This window comes from Neophocaena asiaeorientalis, unplaced genomic scaffold (genome assembly GCF_003031525.2).
Source record: "Neophocaena asiaeorientalis asiaeorientalis breed wild unplaced genomic scaffold, Neophocaena_asiaeorientalis_V1.1 scaffold397, whole genome shotgun sequence".
In the NCBI taxonomy this organism is placed as follows: domain Eukaryota; kingdom Metazoa; phylum Chordata; class Mammalia; order Artiodactyla; family Phocoenidae; genus Neophocaena; species Neophocaena asiaeorientalis.
In genome coordinates, this window is record NW_020173231.1 from 2,690,182 (window position 1) to 2,717,595 (window position 27,414).

The following is a 27,414-nucleotide window of genomic DNA, read 5'->3' on the forward strand; positions in this document are numbered from 1 at the left end:
GTTTCATGGCCTGGATAAGCTTTATTTGTGAGCTTTCATTTATTTACTTTGCATGTTCAAATGTGCCTGTCATTTACCTGGCCCTCAAAAACATGTGCATGTTTAACTGGTAATTTGGCTCTCATTAACCTGAACTTATGGTGGTGGACAAACCAGACAGGAAAAAATATGTCTTATTCGTCTTTGTGTCTCCAGTGTTTAGCACAGTCCTTGCTTCTGTTTGTTCAGTTGAATTTAGCATTTTAGATAGTCCTCATGGGTAATGAGTTTCTCTCTTTTAGGTTACTAAATTTAGTTTTTTAATTTAACCATTTGAATGTGTAGTCCTCTGACAGTGATGGTGTTTGAATTTGCAATTTTAAAAACCCAAGGAACCCAAAGATAAAATCTTACGGGGGCTGAATGAGAGAGGCTTCAGGATGTCACTGAGGGACTCTGGGGTGGCAGGGTGGGTGAAGTTCACTCCGAAGAGTGAGACTGAGCCTAATGCATTCTCCTCCCAATAGGATGAAGTACCTCCCTTTAGTCCTAATTTAGAAATGAATTTCTGTTTGTTCCAGGCTGCCCTTGAAGTATGCAGAACATTTTTACAGAAGGATAAAGGTGAAGGAGTCATTATGGTGACAGATCCTCCTTTTGGTGGCTTGGTTGAACCTCTGGCTGTTACATTCAAGAAGTTAATTGCTATGTGGAAAGAAGGTCAAAGCCAAGGTGTGTAATTTATTACTTACTGCAAAATAAACATGTATCTATGTATATACTTCCTGTCAAATATTAGCAGAGCTCAGTGAATCAGAGCACTGATAAAATATACATGTCTTGCGTTCTCTTCTTTTTTTAAAAATAGGCTTATTTGATAATAACTTTATCGTCATGATACACTTCGTATTATTCTAATCATGTGTTTTAAAAATGGCTCATAGGTAAAGTATTTGTTTTTGGTGGGCATAAGGGGACATTATGAAGAATAGCAGTGAACTGTTGGCATTTCTTCAGTAAATATTTCCTGAATGGCCACTATGTACCAGGTACTGTTTAGGTGCTGGGAATGGAAGGGTGAACAAGACAGACACTTATCTCTGCCCACTTAGACCTTACATTTCCTCTTCCAAAAGTCTTGCCCAGAACTCTAGGAAGGCACCCAGCCCCTGGTCCACAGCTCTAAACTGTGCCAGGATTTGTGTGGGAAGGTTGGCTGTCCAGGCGCCTAACAGTGGTTATCAGTGTCACATGGATACCCAAGCTTAGAAGTGGGTTAATGACTGGGGGATATTCAGCTTAAAATGGCTTAGGACTTCAAAGTATTTTATGTAATTATCTAATTAGTCAGTATAATCATTTTTCAGTTTCCAACCTGCAAGTTGATAAATGTAAGAGTGTCAGGAATTTGTGATCAAGCTTCTCCATTAATTGTGCTATATAAATAGTGTGCTTTGGGGACAGGATGCAAATGAAATTTAAAACATGACTCACAGTGCTAAGTATTCCACTTATTTTTGGTTCTGAAGTCTACTTATCAGAGTGGATAAAGTCATTATTGTTTGGAAAGCAATAAAAAGCTTTGTGAGCTTGAACCGATTCTGCTGCTTATTAGCTGCATGAATTTGAACAAATTGCTTAAATTTTGCAGCTTCAGTCTCCGCATCTGTGAAATGAGATTACTATATTAACACCTAACTCCAGGGGTTATTTAAGGAGATAACATACAGAAAGCACCTAGCATTGTACTAGCCTGTATCAGGTGCTCTGTAATTAATAGCTATGTCCCCTGTCTCTCATAAAAATTAATTTGGATAAAATTGTTTATAAGAATCTTGCATGATTCAGAAAAGATGGATTCACCCTGAAAGCTGGCATAGTGAGTTATGGCAGAGCTAAGATTCAGACCTAAGGCCTTCTGCATTTTGGTCCAGGTTTCCTTCTACCATATCACAACCACCTTTGTGCTTCAAAGTGATGCTCATTTTTTATCTCCCACTTTTTTTGTAATATCTTTGCCTTTACCTGGACTATAGTGATATGCATGTAAAGATAACTTTTACATACCATGTATAGCTGTGTTTAGATATAAAAGAATGTTTCCATTGACTTTTGGGAAAGGTCAAGTTGTAAATGGTACCCTGGTAAATCATCTCTTCGTTTGTATGATTTAAATGTATTGAAGGATTACAATTTCTCCCAATACCATATATTTTCAGTAACAGCTTTCTACTTTATTTTTTTCTTTAATATCAGTTTCTTATTTTCTTTTCTCTTTTTTTGTGATCCATTAGATAACAGTCACAAAGAACTACCCATATTCTGGATTTTTCCCTATTTTTTTGAATCCCGAATTTGTCAGTTTTTCCCAAGCTTCTGCATGCTGGATTACCAGGTATAGCAAATATTCTGTTTTCTGACATGGTTGGGGAATGGATATTCTGCTTAAATAAATATTCTGGTAAGATGATTCATCGGTTTTAGTAAATGCAAACACTATAAGCTGCATGAAACACTAAAACTACATCATATGTCACTTAGTGCAGTAGTTCCTAAATGTCTGTAATCTCTAGGGTGCTTACTAAAAATATAGATTCTTAGGTACCAAAATAAACCTACTAAACCAAAATCAGAGGGTAAAGCCCTAAGAAAAAATATTTTACCAAGTTTCCCGGGTGACTCTGAGCTGTAGCCAGGTTTAGACCAAACGATCTGATCTTTCAGCATCACCAGAAGATTGTGCAGCACCCCAGGGTCATCATTGTGAACATGGGTTTTCTCCATTCGGAGGTTGTAGAGAAGTAAAGTGCTTTTTCTGGTGGGTGGAACGCCATGTACACTTAACTTTGCTGCTCAGAGGATGCCAGGATCTCTAATGAGGGGTGTGCCCAAGGTTGTGGCGTGTCAGAGAAGCAGAGATGCTGAGGTGTGGGTGTGCTGATTCAGGGCAGACTGACTGGACCTCCTCCTTTGCATCCTTGTCCTTCAACTCCTTCTGTTTCAATGTCCACTCTCCTGGATTCATTTCCTTGGGTTCTGAGGTTAACCCTGTTGTCGCCATCACTATGTGTGGTCACCAAGCGGGCACTGCTTCCACTTTTGTAATGACATTTTTCTATTTGATTTTTCTGAGCAGTTGACTAGCCTCTGATTCAGGCTTTTCAGCTCTAGAGCTGTAAACGTCTTCACTAGTTGTTCCAAGATAGCACTTGTTTCTTTTTTTATATATATATAGTTGATTTACAATATTGTGTTAGTTTCAGGTGTACAGCATAGTGACTCAGTATTTTTGCAGATTATATTCCATTATATGCTATTACAAGATAATGGGTATAATTCCCTATAGCACTTGGTTCTAACCTTTCTAGTCTTGAAGATATACACTGTTATGAAAATTATTTAGAAATAATGAAACAGTGTTACCAGAAATGAGGGGATAGATCCCACCTGTGATTCTACCTCACATAGCAAATATTATAATTTTGAGGTCCAGTTGACTCTTGAACAACAGGAGGATTATGGGTGCAGTTGAAAATTGGTGTATAACTTATAATCAGCCCTCTGTATGTGAGGTTTCTCCATATCTGCAGTTTCACATCTGTGGATCCAACCAACTTTGGTTCAGTATTTACTATTGAAAAAGATCCACGTATAAGTGGACCCACGCAGTTCAAACCATGTTCAAGGGTCAGCTGTATTCACATCCAGTCTTTTTAAAAAACACTTTTACGTATTTGTAATCATAGAAGATGAATATGAATTCTGCTTTCTTCATTTCTGCCTTATATAAGTGTATATTTTAAAATGTAGCTACATAACCTTATGCTTTTAATAAGTAAATTGTTCCATCAATAGGCTATGTTATCATTCTCTTCTTTTTGGACTTAGAGGTTGCTCCCACCTTTAAGGTATTATAAATAACACTGCCATGAACATCTTTTATTCATGTAATTTTTCCATATTTTCCATAACTCCCTTAAAATAAATTTCCAAAACTAAAATAGAATTATAAAAGTTACATTATCAAATTTCATGGACTTTTTTATGGCTCTTGAACCATATTAACAGTGTCCTTTCCAAAAGTGTGTAGCACAAGTCATTTTAACCTTGACTTCTTGAGCTCTGCTTTAGGCAAATCCATACCATATATCTTCTCAAAGCTGGTTTACTTTCTTTTTAGGGCATCCAGTTTTCTGTTTCTTATCTGAAGGATGCTTCTAATATGGACATTTGCAATGCAGAGGTAGCTGACATATCCTAAAGACGTTAACTAAGTAAACTATTTCTGGTTTCCAGGAGCACCTGCTGCCTTTGACAGTGAATAATCATCTAGTACAATGTTTGGCACATAGTAGGTGCCCTGTACATGTTAAATGAATATTTGAATGAAAAAGGGCACGAGCTCTGGAGTTGAAAAGGAACTGGGTTATAATGTTGCTTCTGCCACCTACTAGCTAGTCCTACACATTTTATCTAACTCTCTGAAACTCATCTTACCTGTTAAATGAGAATAATAATAATATATCTGCTTCATAAGGTTTTAAGAATTATTTGAGATAATACATTAAAAGATTTAGCCTCATCCCTGACACACGGCAAATATAGAAAAAAGGTTATTGCTATAAGCATTGTCGTAACCATCACTATAGTCATCATTCAGATGGCCCCAGAATGGGGGTAAAACTTTTCTCCAATTTTTATGTCAGAAAACACATTATTTTAACTGCAAAACACATCGTTCCTCAGAAAACTGTTTCATCCACATTTAGAGATGAGTTTTCACTGTGGGCAAGAGTTTCAGTTGGTGAGGAGGCAGAAGAAGGCAGATCCAGAATAAAGCAGATGAGAGTGATTATTAATGTGTAGTAACCAGTTATTTGTTTAGACAGCCTGTGTTACTAGGAAAGAACTTTTGGAAATACTGTAGTTTTAATTTTAAGAACTAGTTCCAAGGTCCAAGCTTACTGAAAGTAATCATGATTCAGTGCATTGGTGGAAAATGTTCTAATTAGGCCACATGTATCAGGGTGAAAAGCAGTCTTTCCAATAAAGAGAAAGCCAACCTTTGAGAAGAAGAATTAGAATAAAACCTATAAAACAAAAAAAAAATCTTCATTTTTTCATGATTCCTATTAAATATAAGAACACTACTGCCCATTACATGCTCAGTGGGAGAAACTGATTTTGCCAGGTCTCCTAGGGTATATGTAAACTTTGTTTGTTGTACCGCTACTTTTGATTTTTCTACTATTTTTTTTTTTGAAACTCTCTCTGAACTTATTGTCCTTTCTGAGCCTTTTGCATTCTTTTTTTTTTTTTCTTTTGTTACTTTAACTTCATTTTGTGGTAATTTTTTTCCTTTTATGTTAGCCACCTTCATCAAATGAAAAATTTGAAAGTTTCCTCTCCTCCTTCACAACAGGTCTTTTCTCATAGACCTTGATTAGGCCTTCTTTCTGACTTTGCCTGAGATGATTATAAGCCCCGAAACCACAATGCAGTAAAAAAAAAAAAATCACTAAATCTCTTTTTTTGGAAATAACTTTTTTAGGTAAGAGGAAGGCGGAAATGCTGCAAATCTTCATAAACTATAAATCATGTAGACTCTTCAGTGATAAAGCACTTGATGAGTACAGAATAAAATAGCTATCAAAGACGTAGAAAACCAAGAGCTTTATTAAGGGCAGATTAGAAAGGAAGGATTTGGTAATGAAAAGAAATTCTGATTTAGAGTCAGAAGAAGTTTGAGTCTTAGCACTGCCTTTTAGAAGATTAAATATAATCTTGAGGGAAGTCACTTTATCTTTCCAGGTCTCTGTTTCCTTACCTATAAAATAAAATGACTGAACCAGAAAAAGGATGCTGGATAAGTTTTACTTTTAGACTTAAGCCTGATAAATTGGTAGTGACTTTCTGGAGAATTTGTTGAGAATACCAGGCTCAGTGGCAAAGAGTAGCGTGACTGATTAGTGATGTCTGCCACAGGGTCAGGGTCAGGGAGTGATGGCATTCAGGTCCTGTATTTACCATATCTGAACTAGATCTTCTCACTTCCCTTCCACCTTGAACATGCTTTGATCTCTTGTTTCTGCTTAATCTGGGACATTTGTCTGGATTGTTAAAAGTAGAGATCTTTGCTTTTTTTTAAAGCTGTCTTTTAAAAAACATCCTGTTTAGAAAACTGTTTGTTATTCGAGTCTGGTTTCATGTTCAGAAATGAAGAGGTTTTGACAGGAATTTCTCAGAAATGATTGTAAATTATAAGGTGACACGTGAAATTCTCAAAATTCAATAAACATAAAACATTTAATGGATTTGAAGTGATGAGGAATAACACACACACATATATGTATGTGTATGTCTGTGTAATACATATGATATTTAAAATAAGAGGTTACATGGAATATGGTGTGACTAAAAAACCTTATTGCTATGGTAGAAGTTGATTGATGGAGCTGAAGAGTTCACTTGGAATCTTTTGAATATATTGAAATTAAACAGAACACACTTTAGGGATTTATGAAAATACAAACATGTACTCTGTTTTATTGAAGCTTTGTTTCCTAGCATGATACCTGGAGCATAGTAGGTGCAGAGTAATAAATGTTTGTCGACTTGAATGTCTTGTTTTCCGTATAACTAGTTTCAGTCTCATGTTGCAGAAGAAATTTGTGTATAGATAAAATTAAAAGTTAGGAATTGCAGAGATTTTGTGCTTTCCCTCATTTCTATACAGTACTTCATCACATTAATCAGTTCCATGAGAGAAATTTTCTATTCAAAAATGCCTCTCATCATCATTGTGAGTGAAATGTCAGGGATAATGATGGGAAAATGGTGTATCAGCTCTACCACTAGTGATACGCAATTTGCAAAATTGTGTTTGCTTTACAGCACTTCCATAGGAGGTTTATTTGTGTGGATGAAGCTATGAAATATGGATGTATGTTAGAGGTACATTAATTTACCCTAGCAGCATGCATTTTACATACCATATGTTTATAGTTAATTAGCACAACAAACCCACATTTAAAAATAATAATAATCTCAATTAGGTTATGCAAAATCAAGTAATCAACCAGCTCCCTGACGCACACATTCTCTGACTCCTTAGGTAACCATAAAGAAATTCTTTTTTTTCCCCTCTCTTCCATCTGCTATCTATTATATTGCATGGACTATTCCATTTACTAAAAATCTTTCTGAGATACTCTTTTCCAGCATTTGAAAATCTTCATAAGATTCTCTTGGGAAGAATTTTTTTTCTTATGACACTCATAAATGTTCAAAATATCTTTGTTGAATTTAATATGGTACCATATATTTACTGAATACATAGAGAAGGTGCATTAGGGAAAAATTATGAATTTAAATCATTTTAAAAGAAAACTACTTAAGGTACTATTTTACGGTGATTTTGAAGTAAAATCTACTTTTGTATCTTAGCCTCTAATAGGTAACGTATATTCATAGAATTTTCAAGTTGTAAAGATGCATAGCCTTAACGTAGGCTGACTTCCCAATGTAATAATCCTTTCCACTAAATTCATGACAAGCAGTCATCTAGTCTCACTTGAATGCTTTCCCTGAGCAAAGTCCTACAGCCTTACAAGGCAACTCAATTTATTTAATAGCTCTAATCGTTAGAAAATTTTCTCATATGGAGATAAAATATGCTCCCTATTAACTTCTAACCATTGGTCCTACTTCTGTTTTCCGAAGCAATAAAGGATAAGTCTAATTTCTATTCCACATGACACCCCTTCAGTTATAACATAGCTATCAGATCCTCCCAGTCTTCTCTTTTCTGAATAAACACCCCCAATCTGTTAAACTATAAGCCCTATTTATTCCCATTACTTTCAATAGAAATGAACTGGCTTTATTAATGATGTCTCTCTTAAAATGTAGCAGCTGAATGGAGGGCTTCAAATGTGATCTAACTTCATCTCCCTTCCTTGTTACGATATTACAAGTTCTGTGTAAGCCGGCTGTGAGCCCACACCAGTCTTACACCTTTGTGATAGACTGTGGACTCCCCACGTTGGACTGTGCGTGCTCACATGCCGAATGCCCTAGGGCTTTTCTTTTCCCCCACTGTCTCTCATTTAGCTGAGTCTCCTCATCCTGTACTTATTTTTTTCCCACTGCTGAAGCTTGTTAATCAGTCTTCCTAAATTTGTTCACCTGTAAATCTGGCAGGCATTGGCATAGCCATGGAGAGAGCTTAGGAATCTCCCTCCCATTAAAGGCCTCTCTTTCCATTGTCACCGATTCCTTACATTTTTGTAATTCTCTCATTAAATAGCTACTTTGCAAGTCAGTTCTGTTGTAAATTCTTAAGTGTAACCTTATTTAGAATCTAAAGAATTTATTACAACTTACTTGAAAGTTGCAATCTACCTGTATTAACCTTATAAAAATCCCATGGTATTCTTGTGGGTCATGTAAAGCAGTGGCTCTCAAACTTTAGTGTGCCAGGAAGGCTTGTTAAAAATAACAGATTGCAGGGTCCCACCTCCAGAGTTTCTGTATTATTAGGTCCTAGGTGGGGCAAGAATTTGCATTTCTAACAAGGTCCCAGGTGATGCTGATGTTGCTGATCCAGACACCAAACTTTGAGAATTACTGATCTGAAGATGGATGGACTTAGTGGCCAGGTGGATTCATGGCAGGTTTAAAACCAAATTGAGAATGTGTATGGATGATAGGGTGGAGGAGGAGACGGGAGCAAGAAGCTAATAGAAATCATGCTTGTTGGCCTCAGTTTACTTTCCAGATAATCTGCAGAAATGGAAAGTTGAGTTAGGGATCTTGAGGAGAGAGGTAAACATTCGAAATAGTCATTGTGGGGAAAACAACTATAGTTATAGATTTCCCTCTGCACTCCATCCTTCTATCTGTCTCTACCATTTGCCGGATCCTGAATTCAGTGTTTTACATACATTGTCTCATTTAACTTTCATAACAACTCTAAGGTAAGTATCAGTAACCTCCTTTTCCAGATGAAAATGATGCAGACTTGCCTGAGGTCACATAAAAAGTGAGTGGCAGAGCCACTGCCTGGCCCCCACAAGGAAGTGACCATCACAAAAACCAAGATAAGTGTTTCTCAGTGGGGAAGGAGGAATGCTGGGTTGGCTGTGTCAGAGAGTGATGGTGGAGGGCCACACTGAGGCTCCACTGAGCCTTGGGGAATTGAAAACGGGCATGCAGTGAATTTCACAGGCAAAAAATGAAAAGCCCTATACAAGCTGGCACAGATCATCAAAGGTGGAATGTTTTAATGACCAAAGCTAAAGTCTTAATTATATAAAAGCCTTTCCTGCAAAGTCTATTGCATTGGATAAAAGATTAGAGTTGTTTTTTGAATCCTAGGTAACATGAATGTGTCATAACAAATTTTACTTTTTTTATAATGAAATTTTACTCTCATAGAGGCCCCTCTGAGGCTGTTGATTAATAAGTAAACTCTGCTTTTGAGAACTTCTTATTAAATACTCTGATTTAATTTGTACCTTGGCATCAGTTTGTTCATTTATTGGTTAAAGAATCTTAACGAATGTTGACTCATTTGAGAAATTTTTCCTTTTTAATTTTTTTAAACTTTCTAGGTAGATTATGATAATCATGCACTTTATAAACATGGAAAGACAGGACGGAAACAGTCTCCTGTGCGTATTTTCACCAATATCCCACCCAACAAAATAATCCTTCCTATTGAAGAAGGGTACAGGTAAGAGAGACCTTGAAGTACACAAGTCACTGAAAATAAAGTTCCATATATCTAACACCAAATGCCTTTCATACTGACTCATGTAGTTCTTTTATTACTTTTAAATTTGGCCTATGATGTTATATTGAATTTAATTTGAATTACACCGAATTTTTGTAACAAATGCCTTGTGAACTTTTATCTACCTTGTGAATCTCAATAAGTATATGCAGCTGATTTCTTCGAGTCTTTTCTTTTCTCCTTAGATTTTGCCCTCTGTGTCAACGATATGTTTCTCTAGAGAATCAGCACTGTGAACACTGTAATTCTTGCACATCCAAGGTACAGTTTTCTTTAGAATGTGTTTTTACTCAAACATAGTAGTTTTATTTTAGGTTACTAGTTTCATTACATTTGTTTAATGTTATTTTGTTAATATTTTAATTTGTATTAATGTATTATTATTTATTAATTATAATTTAATATAATATTTTTTCTCTAATTATAAAGTATGGCAGGCTTTTAAAATACTTAGTTGCCTTCATCATCATTAACAACTATTTGAGTTATTTTTATATGGTACTGTATGACTGCTAAAATTATTAGTGTTTCAAATAAGGCACTAATAAATAAGGGCTAAATTTTGTTGAGGGCAAAATTAAGGTGTTTCGAATAAGGAATTGAACTATTAGATACCATCACTGTTCTGATGAAGCAATAATTGATAACATGTGCTGTGTATTTACTCCTCACAGCACTAGTAGACAGGGCTTTTTACAGATGAGGAAGGACTACAGGGGACATACCTCCTAGTTATTTTTTTAGGAAGGTGGGATCACCTTTAGGTTACTCGGTTATTTTAACTAAATCCAGTCAGAAAGAACATGTGAAGTTTAGTTGCCTGATATGCACATATTATTCGCCAGAGGAAAGGCTATATTTTTATAACTATTGGAAAGTACATTTTTTATAACTTTATAATTATATTACTGGTTATACTGGTTTTTAACTATGGTAACACATCTGATTTTATATTTCCAATTAGTTTAGAAATTATCTGTATTCTTCATTAAAAAAAATTATGCTCAGATCATACAAAGTACAAAATGAGGAAAACAAAATTTTATTATTTAGAGATGCACACGTAACTGGAAAAAATAAACAAAAGCAAGGAAGTGACCATCACAAAAACCAAGATAGGTGTTTCTCAGTGGGGAAGGAGGAATGCTGGGTTGGGAAGGGGCATGTGGGGAAGTGTCTAGAGTACTGATGGTATTTTCTCTTGACTTGTTGGGTTCATCAGTGTTCACTTTATAATACTCATTAGACTGGACATATGCATCTCATGTACTTTTTTAGGTATGTTTTATTTCACAGTTTTTTAAATTACTCAAATAGTAATCTCTATCCTTGTAAATTACATTAAGTTCTCAAATATGAATGTTATTAAGGATTATACCAGCTAGACACATAAAAACTATGAATCATTAATTCTCTTGAAATTTTCATTGAGTCCTTCTTTATGCAGATTGGGTTGCTCGATCTGGAGTGGACTTTCAAGATCATTTAGATAAATCCTCCAGTTTTAGAGTTAAGGAAATTGGGGCCCATCAAGGAGGCGTTTGAGTTGAGTAGAGAAATGCATAAATTAAAATCAAAGTATTTAATAGTAAAGCCCAGGAAAGTGAGAAATAAGGAATGAATAATTTACACAGATTTTAATAAGACATTTTAATTTTTAATTGTGGAAATTTGATTTTTAGTGACAAGTTAAACATAATTTAAAAATTGTTTTTGTAGGATGGCAGGAAATGGAATCATTGCTTTCTCTGCAAAAAGTGTGTAAAGCCTTGTAAGTATTCAGACTTAAGTGTTTGAGATCTTCTGAAAATATTTGACTTTTTCTTCATCTAAATAGGGTTTTTATTTAACTGTATTTACAAAAGAAAAAAATAATAGAGACTTGCCTTAATTTACTTGCTTTTTAATTTTTACACTTGCCAAAATGTACGTTCTCTCCTTCAAAGAGAGACATGACTTTAACCCTGTTTCAGTGTTGCATTTGCTTTGGCTTGTTTTAACAGGGTTTTGTATCACTCAGCCAGCCCCCATTTTGTCAGTGGCTCTAAGCTCATGACTCAGGGCAGAAGGGCTGAATTTGTTGCCATGTATCAGAAAGAAGTTAGCTGGTTTACATGGAATTCCAACCTCTTAACCTTGGCCTCTTTAGCCAAATTATAATTAGCTATGCAAAGCAATCACAATATTTGAAGTAAACACTATTCACGCTTCCTTATAAAGGTTAATCAAATGAAAAATTATATTAAATGAACCTCTTCTAATACCTAATTTTTATTTTACAGCCTGGATCCACTGTAACATTTGCAATCACTGTGCTCTTCCAGATCATTCTTGCAACGGCCCTAAAGATGGCTGCTTTATTTGTGGTGAATTAGATCATAAACGGAGTACTTGTCCTAACATCTTTACATCTAAGAAAGTTAACAAGTTAGTTGAATTCTTTTATTTACAAGAAAAAATTTTCCTTGTATATTTGTACAGAGCAATCCACCGAAGTACACAATAATCAGAGGATCCAGAAATGCTAAATGCTAAATTAATTGTTGCTTTCACTGTTAGGTATTGTTTGCATAGATGGGGAGAGGGAGGATATGAAGGTGAGTCAAAGAGCTTAAAATTTTACAGGTAAGGCATGAAAATAACCAAAATATAAGGTAGAAAGTGACTCACTTCCTATATATTTGTGTAATATAGCTGTGTAATTCAGAGCAAAGTTATACCAATGACAATAGTATATTTAGAAAAACTATTGGTATTTCAACTGGGCTAACTTGAATGTTACACTTTTTTCCTTTTAAACTGAAGGGATTATAGCTATTGAGTCCTCTTGTTTTACTGATGTGAAAACCAGATAGCCAAGTTTAACATTATATGACCTTTGAGATCAGGATAAAAATTTTGAGCTATCATATGACTTGTGATGAAAAAAAATCTATTATTATTAGAAGTATCTGATGGTTTAGTAGCTACTTGTGATTGTATTAGAATTCTTTTCCATTTGTTTTTTTTTTGGTCAGTAGAAATCATTTTTTTCCGTTAAAGCCCAGCCACTTGAATTCTGCCTAGTATTTAAACTACCTTTTCCATTACTTTTTATCAAATTTACTTTAAATAATTATTTCCACTAAGTAATCTAGGGTAGAAGTGGAATTTTAAAAATTAATTAAAGAGGTGTATTGAAGAGTCTTATAAAATATTTTTTTATAAAGCTTTAAGAATAGAATACAACCTAATAAAGGATCGATCTGGGGTTGTTGCACTATTACAATGTAATTCTCCTTGCAAACAACATGCTCAGCCTTTGATTCTGTGATCTTATGACACGTGGAAACTGAATTTGCATTTTGGTAATACAGTGTAGGCTCTTTATTGGTTCTTAAATAGCCCTGACTAGTCTATTTGATAGTAATATGTTGTTTTCATTGAGGGAAATCATGTAGTATCTCTTAGTACTAGATTTTATCAATTTTATTTTATTTTATTTTATTTTGATTTTATCAATTTTAATTCAAGACCAAATTCCTTAGGATGTGGTATACCTGATAGTTATTAAATAATACCACTTTCTTCTCTCAGAGAAGACTCCTAAACTGTGAACCGTGATCTTCAGATACTGCTTTCAAAAAAATTTTACAATGAAATTGACAATGCAAAATTTTTTCTTTATAATAGTAAAAAATAATTTTAATAGCTTTTTTAGCATATATGGCATAAAAGATCTTTTCATCTTATATGTTTTATAGTTGTCATGTTAATTTGGTTTTCCTTGGTATTAATTTTCCTGTGGTTGTGATCTGGAATGATGCTGGCTCCCTCTTGTGGTTAGAGCTCATTTTATCAGTTACATAAATACCTATAATTTAGAGGACAAATACTAGGTCAATTTAATTTTAAGGCAAAATGAAACAATCAGTTTATTATACTCAGTTTATCACTGTTGAGAGACTTTATCTCTGGAAAGTTTTGTTTATTCATATTACAAATGAACATTTTCTTTCTGTTTTTGTTTACTGTATCTTCTAGTGAAATCTGGTTCACGTTTAGTTCTTCTTCTGAGTGGACAAACCAAAGAAAATTTGTTTAAATTTTGTATACAGACATGCATAGCTTCATTGACTTTGCCATCAAGAGATTATACTTCATTAAATTTTCTAAATCTGGGCTTCCATGGTGGCGCAGTGGTTGAGAGTCTGCCTGCCGATGCGGGGGACACGGGTTCGTGACCCGGTCCGGGAAGATCCCACATGCCGCGGAGCGGCTGGACCCGTGAGCCATGGCCGCTGAGCCTGCACGTCCGGAGCCTGTGCTCCGCAACGGGAGAGGCCACAGCAGTGAGAGGCCCGCGTACCGCAAAAAAGAAAAAGAAAAAATTTGCTAAATCATCATTTATCAGGACATTATCCTACTTCTAAAAAATGGCTGGAGGGAAAGGAGATTTATGTAACATGCACAAAAGAGTATAAAGATGACTGTTTTATTTTGAACTTATAGGATACCCCAGTCCATCGTGAAAATTCTAAACATGGAAAAATATAAAATTGCCAAGCAAAATTCTGAGTAGTAGTCATGTGGAGCTACTAATAATAGCTAATATTTATTTATTAATTACTGTATGCTTAGCATTTTACATACCTGAATAATTTATAGTAGAGTATGTAGTATCAAGGTAATTAAGAACACAATTTCCTGAATCAAACTAGTTCTGCCACTTTCTCATGGATGATTTCATAGCCTCTGTTTCTTCCCCTAAAAAAAATGGCGGGGGGGAAGGAAAGGGAAGGGTGACATCTGCCTTGGCTCAGTCTCCCAGCTCCTTGAAGTCAAAGACTTTGTCCATTCATTTTTGTATTCCCAACACTTAACATGTATACGGAATGAACAAAAGGAGAGGCTGAGTTTGGTAGTAATATAGGAGATTATATACTGTTTATGAAGCTCCTTTCCCAGGTTTTGGTTCTGGGAAGATCAAGAAGGAGCATTTCCCTAGGACTCGTGGTGGTTTAGGAGAAGTGAATCTAACAATTGATATTGCTGGGAAGCCATGGAAATGCCCAGGTTTGCCATTACTGGCAGCCCCAGCCCATCCCTTCGTTCATGATATGATAAATGGCATGATTCTGCTAGCTTGGAGAAAGTGAATGGATAGAGCAGTAATCTTCCTCAGCTATAGATTGCCTGTAATGTAGTTCAGAGATCACCTGAAACAAAGGATCTGGGTGGTTTTGTTTGTTTGTTTGTTTTGTTTGTTTTGTTTTGTTTGTTTTGCGGTATGCAGGCCTCTCACTGTTGTGGCCTCTCCCATTGCGGAGCACAGGCTCCAGACGCGCAGGCTCAGCAGCCATGGCCCACGGGCCCAGCCACTCCACGGCACGTGGGATCTTCCCGGACCGGGGCATGAACCCGTGTCCCCTGCATCGGCAGGTGGACTCTCAACCACTGCGCCACCAGGGAAGCCCGATCTGGGTGTTTTTTTTTCCTGGTGTGATTTAATGTTTTTTAGAGAGTGAGTTTCAACTTGTTCATTTTTTAAAAAAATATCTTTATTAGAGTATAATTGCTTTACAACGTTATGTTAGTTTCTGCTGGACAACAAAGTGAATCAGCTATACATATACATATATCCGCATATCCCCTCCCTCTTGAGCCTCCCTCCTACCCTCCCTATCCCCTCCCTCTAGGTCATCACAAAGCACCGAGCTGATCTCCCTGTGCTATGCAGCAGCTTCCCACTAGTTATCCGTTTTACATTTGGTAGTGTATGTATGTTAGTGCTATTCTCTCACTTCATCCCAGCTTCCCCTTCCCACCCTGTGTCCTCAAGTCCATTCTCTACATCTGCATCTTTATTCCTGCCCTGCCACTAGCTTCATCAGTACTGTTTTTTTTTAGATTCTATATATGTGTGTTAGCATACAGTATTTGTTTTCCTCTTTCTGACTTACTTCACTCTGACAGACTCTAGGTCCATCCCCCTCATTCCAAATAACTCAATTTCATTCCTTTTTATGGCTGAGTAATATTCCACTGTATATATGTGTCACATCTTTATCCATTCATCTGTCGATGGACATTTAGGTTGCTTCCATGTCCTGGCTATTGTAAACAGTGTTGCAGTAAACATTATGGTACATGTATCTTTTTGAATTATGGTTTTCTCAGGGTATATGCCCAGTAGTGGGATTGCTGGGTCATATGGTAGTTCTATTTTTTAGTTTTTTGAGGAACCTCTGTACTGTTCTCCATAGTGGCTTCAACTTGTTCATTTTGAAGCTTGTCTTCAAGAAGAGACCACAAAATGTTGGCATCTTGTATGGCACTTGTCAGGACTTTTAGATCTACTGAGGAAAGGAAAATTAGCTGTAGGACTATAAGATGGGCCTCTTTAAGTCTTTTCAGTTTTTTCCATTGTGCTATTTCATTTTTCTACCACTGCTAACTGCCAGTGTGTTGGTCTTTTTTCTGAAAAATGTAATTCAGGGATTTGGAGATTGAAGTGCTGAGTTGAGCAGTACAGATGTACCAAAAAAAAAAAAAAAAAAGAAAGAAAGAAAAACCAACCAAAAAACCTCCCAACTCATTGGCCCGACTATTTACTTCTGTGGCGTGTTTGTCCTGAATAGATTGTTCTAAATTTGTAGTCACCATGTTTCAAAGAAATTTCTTTTCTCAAACATTTTGCTTGGTCAGGACTCTATCTCCTTATTATGGTTAGGATTCTGAGGATTTATGCTTATAATACAGTAAATTCTTCCCTTTCTGTTTTCTTATTTGGTTAGCTAGTTAATTAAACTTCAACATAATTACATAATTCACTGTGCTCATTCTACAAAATAATTTAGCACCTTGTTTTTCAGAGCTGTCAGAAAGCAGAAGCAAAGAAAGAGCAATAAGATGAAAATGGAGACCACTAAAGGACAGTCCATGAATCATACAACTGTTACAGGGAAGAAGAAAAGAAGAGAAAGAGCTCATCAATATCTGTGCTCTTAAATGTCCAGTGGCTTGCAAATAAGAAAGATTTATAGATTTATTTGATGCCATTTTCTGAAAGTGCCTCACTGGACTTAAATTCTGTTGCTTTCAAAGGTATGCACCTCTCTAAGCTTGAAAGTAGGCAGGTGGTTTATAGACCTCCTCACCCCCAGCAGCCCCTCTGGAGACCTGGGGAGTTGTTTCATCCTTAGCTGGTTTGCCAGCTCTCAGTGCCTTTTTTCTCTCTTTAAATCTCTTCCAGTCATATTATTTTAGCCTCTTTTATCTGAAAAATGGGTATAAAGCGTCCTTTTGCTAGAAGAAAGAAGAAAATGAGAATGAAAACCTGAGGTTTTGTTTACATTGAACATAAGAGTATGTTAAGTTCGATGTTTTAAATATTAAAGTATTGTACAATGGCTTAAACCCCACTTGTAAAGAGAAATACAATGTTTAATTTTTTTTTAGACAGACTCTGAAGATGATGGAAAGAATTTTGACAAAGGCAGTCTAAAGATATAAAGATTATGATTATGGTTACATTATTAAATATTTATTTTTCAAATACTTTTTGCAGTTTTCCTTTGATGGTATAGAATCACCTAAATGTTTGTTGAATGAGCGAGGTATTTAGAATTATGACGTGCTCTGTCATCTTAGTGTCTTTTAACCTAGGCAGTATGTTTCTGTCTTTGTACAAGTAGTAGCAGAAGGCAGGATATTTTGGTGATCATTTTGGTGGTCCTCATTCCTATTCTAACACTTTCTGGTTGTATGTCCTTAGCCAGGTCATTCATTCTCTAGAAGCTACTGTTTCTTCGTTATTATAATGGGGACAATAATAGTTAGACCTCAGGTTTGTTTGTGGTGAAATTAAATGAGGCACATGCCCCTGGCTCTCAGCTCTCCTGCCACCCGTGAGAAACGTTAACAAATGAAGATGGCTACGAGCACTAATGGTAATCACCGGGTGGTCAGGTATTGTAGCATGGAAGGGAGTAGTTTGAACAAACAGTTCATCGTCTCCTTAAGACTTAGTAGTTTAGAATGGCTTGCATTTGCACAATGACTCTTCTCTCTTTCCCAAATGACTGCTTTAGAGCAGGTTTGGAGGCATCTCTGCTTGGGCTTAGCTAGAGCCCTGAGAGTAAAGGTAGAAGAACTGCACTCCATCTGGTATTTAAATTCCACCCGGTATTTAAGTTAGGATGGTTTGTTGCCTGATGTGGAATATGCACATGTGGCCCTGATCAGTGTGGTCCTGGTAGATCAGGCTATATCAAAAAATGAGCTAAGCTCCTGGACTTAACAAGCATCAGAAAACTCTTCTCTTGCCCCCTCTTTAACATGGGTTCCTGTGGTGATAGGAGGGGCAGATTTTGATGTGATTGGATGAGATATGAACCTTGTACAATCATTGTGAGAGTTCCCCTCTCTGATTCAGGCATAGATGTGGACATTGCCTGACTTTCATGGTGTCCACAATACCATGGTTAAAATCTGTTGAAATGTCCCCCGAAACTCAGACAGCTGCGGGACCGTGACTGCTGAAGAATTGGGTCCTGATGGCCAATGGTTTTTATCATCACCATATTTTCTTAGTTTTAAGATACCATCAGTTGTAAAATGCATTTTCGATGTAATCATAGCTTTTCAGGGAGAAAACACCTTTATCTCATTAATTGTATATATTAAATTTTAGATGTCTCTTTTTCAGAAATATTGAAATGTGAAAAAAATGTCCATCTTAGTATTGAGCAAATAGGGTATTACTTATAATCAGGAATTCTGTACTTAAAAACTTCATTACCTCCTTAGAGAGTTAAAAATAGGAAATTTGATGGTTCTGGTTTTTTTTGTTCAATTAATACTAATTTTAAGGACTTAATCCCTTTCTTTTCTCAGAGGATAAACTAATAGAATGTAAAAATGTCTCTGGGAGGTAAAGTGTGATGGGAGATGAAGTCATTTGTTCTAATTAGAAATCTGCCTATCTGAACATTAAGATACTTACTCAAAATAGCAATAGAAGAAAATTCCTGAAATTTGACAGATAAAACTTTCTAAGCTTTTTAAAAGGACATTTTTCTTAAATAACTACAGCTAAATTTCATTCTACTTCTTGTTTATATTATAAAATGTAATGAAATACAAAGTTACTTTGTAGGCCCTGGATGATCGGATTTCAGTTTTTTTCCCTACATTTAGTCTGATAGTTAGACTAATTTATCTCTCCAGTGTGCCCCAATCTTTTCATCCTATTCTCTTCTTTCTGTTTGGAACATTTCCCTCCATACAGCCGTCTGTTAAAGTCTTATGGAGCCTTTAGGCCGTGGCCCAAGTCCCACTCTCTCCTGGGAAGCCTCACATGAGTCCCTGATAGCAGCCAGTACCTTCCTCTCCAAACCCCTTGCTATTCTGCGCCACATTTGAGGCACTTTTCATGTATTATTCTGTGATTATATTGACAGGTTCTGTTTCCCCGAAAGGTTTCAGTTTCTTCAGGTCAGTACCCACTTCTTACACTCTCATGTCTTTCTTATGTATTGTAGGTGCTTAGTAAAAAGTTGATGAAAACATGGAATTTTCTAGAGGTTTTCAGGTGGTAGGTGTATTCATTTGCTAGGGCTGCCATAACAAAAAGTCACAGACTGGGTGGCTTAAACAACAATAATTAACTTTCTCACAGTTCAGGAGCCTGGAAGTCCAAGATCAAGGTGTCTGCTGATTCATTTCCTGGTGAGATCTCTCTTCCTGGCTTGCAGATGGCACCTCACTGTGTCCTCACATGGTCTTTCTTCTATGTGTGTGTATTCCTGGTGTCTCTCTGTGTCCAAATTTCCTCTTTGTATAAGGATACTAGTCAGATTGGATTAGGGCCCACCCTAATGGCCTCATTTTACTTGTCATCTCCTTTTTAAAGGCCCTGTCTCTGAATACAGTCGCCCTCTGAGCTACTGGGGGTTAGGACTTCAACATGCAGATTTGGGGAGACACAATTCATTCCCTAACAGTAAGCATGCCTAAGATATGGAGAGGACTTGCTTTTTTCTCTTTCTCAGAAGGACTGAAAAAAGGAAGACAGACCTAAACAATACTGGGAGGAATTCAGAGCCAACAGGAGGGTTTAAATGTTGGGATGTGCTGTGTGAGCGAGATCGGCAGCCTTATCTGGAAGTCTTTAAACTTAGAATAATTCAGCTTTCAAGGTTATTTTAAGAAAAACACTTAAGTTGATTTCTGCCCTTTTTGAAGCAATTTATAAAATACTAGGCATCTGGGAGAAGCTTGACTATAGGCAGACATCAGAGAAATATTGTGGGTTTGGTTCCAGACCACCGCGATAAATTGAGTATCTCAGTGAAGGGAGTCGCATGAATTTTTTGGTTTCCCAGGGCATCTAAAAGTTGCATTTATACCACACTGTAGTCTGTTAAGTGTGCATTGTCTAAAAAAAAAAAAATCCACATACCTGAATTTAAAAATACTTTATTACTAAAAAATGCTAAAACATCATCTCATAACACAGGGATGCCACAGACCTTCAATTTGTAAAACAAACCACAATATCTACAAAGCACAATAAAACAAGATATTTAATTTTTAAATATAAAATCACAGCCTATAAAAAGGTGCTTGTCTGATACCACCTCCTTCCTGATGTCCTTGTTGGTGTCTCCAGTGGAACAGTACGTCTCTTACCAGTGAAATAAAAATAGGTATGTGTTTGTGTGTCTTTTCATTTCTACTTCTTTTCAGGTACTTAAATCATGTCCTGCATTAGAACAACTCTTTGTGCTTGTTTCCCCTGTGTAGATTAGAAACTCGTTGATGGCAGGGGCCTGTGGACATCATCGTGAACGTTCACTGGCTCCCAGAGCCTGTGTCTTGCACATGGTGATATCAGAGACAACCAGTTGCAGTATGCATGGCCTCATTCCTCCTCCTACAAGCCTGGGAAGCAGGCGCCCAGGCTAACACCGTTCTCCACCCTCCAAGTAGAAGCTGCTCCTAAATACGGACCGGGTGAATGGAGATGGCCACTTACGCCTCCAAACCCAACTGTGCTGCCTGACAGTAAGACGCTAATACACTTAGAGCTCCCCAAGGAAGAAAAGCCTAAAAAAATGCAAAGGAAAATCCAATTTGACTTACTTGATGCGGTTTTAATTGGAACATTAGGACATGGGTTAAATTACTTGAGGGTCAGCTAGAAGGTCACTGCAAAAAAGTGAAGATAAGAACTCTACTATTTGATTTCAAGTGACTTAGTATAAATGTTAACTCAGCAAGACTGAGGGGGAGAAAAGCACCAAAAATAAGCAAGCAGATCGCAGAGATCTGAGGGGTGAGTTTTATCCCATTAGCTGGACAGTCACAAGATTCTCACACTACTGTGTTGCAAGATTCTCACACTACTGTGTTGCTTAGTAGCCCTGCAGACTGGCAGTGTGACATCCGGTGATCTCTAAGAAACGAAGCCTGATTAGATGGGCCAGCTTCTTCATCTGAAAATGTGGAGGTGAGGAAAGGGAGAAAACTAGAGATAGACAGCCTAAACATTCCACATGCTTAGAGGACAAAAGGAAAAGTTGCTGCCTGCTAACTTTACCAGGTGAGTCAAATAAAATGAAAAGTAACTAATTCTACCACCCAGACATAACCGCTGTCACACTTACGTGTGTGTCCTTCCAAAGATTGTTTCTCGTGTAAAAGCTATATAGACGCTCTAAAATTTCCCCCACAAAAATGGAACTATTAAAATATACTGTTTGTAATCCTCTCCTCATAAACATGTTGTGAACATCAATTTATACCTATAACAACGGTATTATTCTTCAGTATGCATGTACTGTATATAATCAGTCTCATGGTTGGACATCTAAATTGTTTGCATTTTTCACTAGTGTAAACAACTCTATGGTGAACATACTTATACTCAAATTTTTTCTTATTTCCTTAAGGTAAGTTCCTATATATACAAATACTGGTTCTGTAGCTCTCAGAACTTTTTTTCCAGATGGGAGTCACATGAGTTGGTCTCCGAACAGCATCTGAAGTGGTCGTGGGAGACAAAGCACCACGAACTGATAGTCTAGACCCACATCTCCCAGACGCGCTTCAAACGTAAAACCACCCTTTGAGTAGTAATGATTGATTGTCATATTGAACACTACGGATGGGCCGCTTCGCCACCATCACTCCCACCCGTTCCATCGTGTGCCTGCTGTGGGATTTGGGGGAGGGTTGACTGACATCCGCTCCAGCTCTTGGGGAGGACTTTTTATAGGGCATAATTCCACCCCCTTTACCTGGGAGTGATTTCAGCGAGGCTCTGGATAGGGGCTGGTCTAATTACAACGCAGCTCAGTACTTTAGTCTTGTGACTGGTGAAGAGACGCTCATTCTTCCTTCTGAATGAGGAAGCCTGTGGCTCCAGGTGCTGTCGGCAGTCTTCCAGCAAACACGTGGGGAGCCAGCTTTATGGTAGTGCACACCTTCAGCTGGGTCCCTGGTGACTCCAAGTTGCTGGATCTAGTCTGCCCTGAAGTTGGCCCCATGACTGGACTTGTAATTTACATGAGCCGACACATTCTAGTTATTACTTGTGCCACTGTGACCATGGCAGGGCAGAGAGAGTCTATCACTAACATTTATTTCTTTTTCCAGCAAATCCAGTTAATTTGCTTATTTTGTATGTTTCACTTATTTTTTGACTTCAAAATAGGCCTCTCAAAATAACAGCCTTTCCACCTGGCCTAGATCAGTCACATCCCACACAACTCCATCATCCATCCCTGTACACTGTGAGTCCCACATCTCTGTTCGGGCCCTGACCTTTCCCCTTCACACCTGCCTTTTCAGCTGCCTTTTGGCCATCAAAGATGGATTTTCACACCACACCTCCACCTGAACTCCTTTGCTCTGGTCTACTTTGCTCAGTCCCCACTGAACTCCTTTGCTCTGGTCTGCTTTCCCTCCCTTCCCCTCATACTTCCCTCATATCCCACCCAACAACAACCAGTTCTCTTCTCCCTGAGTCTGTGTGCCCAAATATCCCAACCTGTCTTGACTACTCCCTTGCTTTCATTCCCCCGATCTAATCAATAATCTGTTCATGTTATCCTACTTCAGAAATGTCTCTGGAATCACCTCCTGCAACCCCCTCTCCCCTCCTCCGCCTCTACCCAACTAGTCTTCCTTCCTTTCTAACCCATCATCAGCCTTGGCACAAGAATTAAGGTCTTGCATGACCGATGAACCAGTGTGATGCCGTCAACAACACACCCCACCGCCAACAACCTCTGTTCTCAACTTCCTGCCTTTCAGAATCTAACCCCACACCGTTATAACACGTGGAAAGGTGCCGTCGGTGTGAGCTAGCCCAAGGGGTGTAGTGATCAAAGAAACAGCCTAGCTACCAAAAAGTTATTTCAAAAGAGCTAGCCACTGCATTTTCTTTTCAAGCACTAGGAAGAGGATACATTAATATACATCATGGGAATTCTTAAAGTCTATTTTCTCTTCATTTCCCTCACCCCTTTCCCACTTCCCACTCTGCACATTTGTATCTCCCGTCTTTGCCTTCTTAAAAAGCACCAATGCCTGATCCCGGGGCCTTTCCCCCTTTTCCTTTTGATCCTGTGCCACATAAGCACAAGTAAACCAATTTGACTAAGCAGTGTTTTCTTTAGAGAATGGGGAAGGCAAAGAAATGGAGTGAGTAAAGCCAAAGTCTCCTTTATGGGGCAATGAGAAAAAGAAAAGGCTGGAGATACCGTGTGTTGATAGCTCTTGTCCTATGGCTACTTTGGATCATTTCCAGTAACAATCCCTGGCACCCACTCCCACTGACACGCATGAGGTGCTATGGCCACATCTGGAACTTCACACCTATGCTGTTTCCTGTGTTGTTATACATGCCTTCTGGGTAATTCATACTCTTCTGTGAAGGTTTCATAATATACAGGTAGTTACTCTCTGTCTTGTAGCACTGAGCGTATAGTTCTATTAACAGTCCTTTCCATGTGTTGTATGAGGGTTCATATTCAGGATAAGTTTCAGGAAAATGGCATTCAGTTTTCATAAGATTGTTAAGCGGATAAAGATATTGGACCCCCACCATGTAGGTTATCTATTGCCACCTGTTGGAGGATGGAGAAGGTATCTTGAGATCAGACTATGAGGCAGGCAGCTATTATATAATCCATGGATACGCTTATCCAGTAACTTACAGGATGGGATCAAGCAGACAACGGTCTGGAAGCATTCACAGCTGCACTCGGCATGGCCAAAGGACCACTGGGACAATTTTATAGTTCACCTGGAGAAACAGGAAGTGCATTCGTTAAGTCAAGATTTATGAATGGGTAACTAGTCTTGTGGGTGCCAGGAATATGTCAGGGAAGGTCTTCATCATTGCTTGGGGACTAACAGAGCATAGAGGCCACCTGGTCCTAATGATTATTAAACAATTAACTACAATGCCCTTGACAGAGAAGTGATTTACCGCACAGTACAGTCTTGGGTAGGGCAGTGGAAGGACGGGAGGAACTGTACGTGCCCAAGGTGGCATCAGTTGTGCTAGCAATCACACACCACCCCAGAACATTAAATAATACCCAAAAACGCATTTCATGAATAACAAAGCTAAGTCCATTCTCACCTTAGGATATTGCCTGTGGGTGAATTTGGGGGACATTCTAAATTGTTTGCAGAAAAGGCAAGGGAAAAAGTCCATCTCAGGAAGCAGGGTAAACATGAGGAGTTACAAATCGCCTGGCACAAAAGAGTGCCTCGAATATTTGTTGCTGAATGCATTAGTCTACCTCTGTCACCTTCGTCCCAGGGGCTAGATCCAGACAGAGAGCAGGAAGACGGGGCTTGTTGCAAATTGAAGATCCTGCCTCCTTTCTACTTTGAGCAAGTAAAAGAAGTGAAAGTTAGATAGATGGCTTTCTACCACAGACTTTAAGATCAACAATCACAGGATGGTACTGTCACATTCTCTTAACCAGGTTCATAACTTGTGGAAACTTTTAAACAAGTTAACACATTTAAATGTGTGACAAGAAGCATCAGATGGGTTCTGATTCACATAACCCGCCAGGCTGACCTGTGAACCTTACAGAGCAGAGCCTCTGTCCCGTGCATTTGTGTAGCTCAGGCTCCTTCACATAGTAGATGCTCCAATAGCTACGGGACAAATCCTAGCTGAGCCCACAGTCCTCATTTATCATGGTGGGGGCTAATACTACTAATAAGTTGTAGGCATGGGATAAAGAATCAAGATATTTGCCTATGTCAGAGGTTTCAGAGTATGACTCTCCTACCTTGGCTGCAAAGTGGCAGCACCTAGAGCGTTTTAATAAATATTGGCCCCATTCCGTATTAATTCTCTTTTAATCGTCTGGGGTTCTGCCTGGGCAGGGTTTTAAAACAAAACAAAACAAAACAAAAAAAACCCACAACCCTCTCTACTGAGCACCCAAGGCTGAGACCCACTGGTTTAGAAACTATCGAAGAGGTTCCGGCGGTTCGAGAGCGCGCCTCCGTGCTCTCGCGAGGAAGTCCGGCTACCGGAAGTGCTCGGAGCGCGCGCGCGCGGCGGCGGGGGCCGACGAGCTGGGGGAGAACTGGAGGCAGAGGCTTCCCGGGTCGCGTTGCCTGCCGTGGGGCATCTGGCAAGTACCGCCACCCTCCGGGCTCTGTGCGAAGGGCCGGGGGCGGAGGCGGCGCGACGGCCGCCGCCGGGCCCGGGCAGGGCGGCCCGGGGTCCCCTGCCGGCCTCCGATTAGGTGTGTAGTTGCAGGGCCGCCCCCATGTTGCGTTTCCCGACCTGTTTCCCGTCCTTCCGGGTGGTGGGAGAGAAGCAGCTACCGCAGGAGATCATCTTCCTGGTCTGGTCACCCAAGCGGGATCTCATTGCTCTGGCCAATACGGCGGGCGAGGGGAGTGAACCGGCGTGCAGCCCCGAGGACACCGAGCCCGGGCCACCTGTGTACCCCGCCCCTTCCTCCAGCCCTGCTGAAAACTTTAAGTGAATCTAAGGGGCCACATATGGGAAAGGTCATTTATACGCCCACCTCCCGCATTTTATGGCCAGAACAACAGTTTTCATGCAGCTTAACGCAGTCATACAGTCCTGCATCCCCAAGACTTTCAGTTATGTGTTAAATGGGCTTTTTAAAGGCTCATGTGTCACTCATGAGCTAGACATAGTAGTAGGTCCACAGAGTCTGCAGTTAGTGTACTTGCAGTTTAGGCAGAAGAAAGATGAGTTATTGTCAGACTTGAGCTGCGAATGTGCGTGTCTATAGCTGCCACAGAGGATGCTTAAGAATCTTTATTCTGTTGTCCAAGTTATACAGAATGGGTTGGATAGCCATCACTGGATTCCTGCTGGAATGTGCATGAGTGTTGTCAGTTAGCATTTCTAGTTCACATTGTATTACGCTTCATCAAGTGTAACTGGGTTGTAGCTTTCTGCTGAGAGTTTTTAGTTACTTGGCAGCCATTTTGTAAGGAAACCTTCACCTTGGCTTCTTTACTCCTTTGGCCTTTTGGCAGGGCTCCTGATAGTTATCTGGCCGGGTGAGAGTTGTGTGGTGTGCAGCCAACCTTGGAAACTAGGTGGTAAAGAGAACTTAGCAGTCAGGGAAACTTAGCAGCCTGCAAAACTGTGTTGACTATCATGACCTCGTTGTCAGGGTATTGATATCTGCTTTCTCAAGGCCCTCTATGAAATCTTCTAGTCTCCCTCCACTGCCAGGGTGTTTTGGAACGCTGTCCTGGCCCTGAGAGGAGTGCAGTTAGTACAGCCACAGCAGTAGGAGAGAAGGGAGAGAATAGGAGCATCATTGTGATCAGATGGATAGATGTAATCAATTGTGGGCATTCGTTGCTTCCGTTTTCTCAGTGAAGAAGAAGGGGCGCTGTTTAGGAGTGAGGATGGAGAAGAAGATATTGGAATTTTGAGGAGAAAAGAGAGGTATGAAAAAGCTGACAAGTGGCCTGGTGAAACTTGGTAGGATTGTTCGTCAGTATTAAGAGCCACATGAGGTTAAGTGATTTTGTAGTGAAACTAGTGAGCATGGTTGTATGTCTCTTCTGTTCAGCTGTATGGGTGCAGGCGTGGTTGGGTTTAACCAGAGTTGTTGTGACTAACTGTGACAAAGCAAGAGAGATGCAAGGGGGTTGAAGTTATATGTAAGAGCAATGATTGTAATGATGAACTTTGGATTGTAACCTGATTAAGTAGGGAAGTGAGGTCACGTGTTGGGTGAGGGACAATGAGTTGGTCGGTGGTAGAGTCAATGGCTTGTGTGTCTTGGTGAGGTTGAAGAATTGAAGTTGGGTGTCTGGGATGAGCAGGAGAGATACAGGTGGTGATGGAAGGTGGGAGGTTTGCAGCTGAAGATTATGGCAGCATTTATAGTTGTTGGTAATGACAAGGTCGCAGGCATGACCCTGAGAGTGACTGAGGTGAGGTAGAGGATGTGATCATTGAAGAAGAGGTAGTTGAGCACCAAAAAGCCAGGACATTGTATCTCTTGAAATCTCCAAGAATGATGATGAGTAGTGTTGGAAAGCATGAGTGAGCCAGACAGGAGTCCAAATCTCCCAGGAAGGGGGGGGGCGGGGGCGGGGGGGGGGTGCCTAGGAGG

General features: G+C 38.9%; 2 protein-coding genes across 3 annotated transcripts in view; both read left to right on the forward strand.

Annotated features, from left to right (window-relative positions):
* Positions 1 to 17,314, forward strand: part of ZCCHC4 (zinc finger CCHC-type containing 4) — a 48,140-nt gene extending 30,826 nt beyond the window's left edge. The window contains exons 7-13 of the mRNA XM_024745561.1: positions 561 to 711; positions 2,274 to 2,374; positions 9,594 to 9,715; positions 9,961 to 10,036; positions 11,495 to 11,546; positions 12,058 to 12,202; positions 16,630 to 17,314. Of these exons, the coding sequence (XP_024601329.1) occupies positions 561 to 711; positions 2,274 to 2,374; positions 9,594 to 9,715; positions 9,961 to 10,036; positions 11,495 to 11,546; positions 12,058 to 12,202; positions 16,630 to 16,765 (783 nt within the window). The 3' untranslated portion in view covers positions 16,766 to 17,314. The remainder of the gene's footprint in view (positions 1 to 560; positions 712 to 2,273; positions 2,375 to 9,593; positions 9,716 to 9,960; positions 10,037 to 11,494; positions 11,547 to 12,057; positions 12,203 to 16,629) is intronic.
* An 8,049-nt stretch (positions 17,315 to 25,363) lies between these two features.
* ANAPC4 (anaphase promoting complex subunit 4) overlaps positions 25,364 to 27,414 on the forward strand; it is a 40,983-nt gene continuing 38,932 nt past the window's right edge. For both annotated transcript variants that reach the window (XM_024745554.1, XM_024745555.1), the window contains exon 1: positions 25,364 to 25,698. In XM_024745554.1, coding sequence (XP_024601322.1) covers positions 25,570 to 25,698 — 129 coding nt within the window. In that variant the 5' untranslated portion in view covers positions 25,364 to 25,569. The remainder of the gene's footprint in view (positions 25,699 to 27,414) is intronic.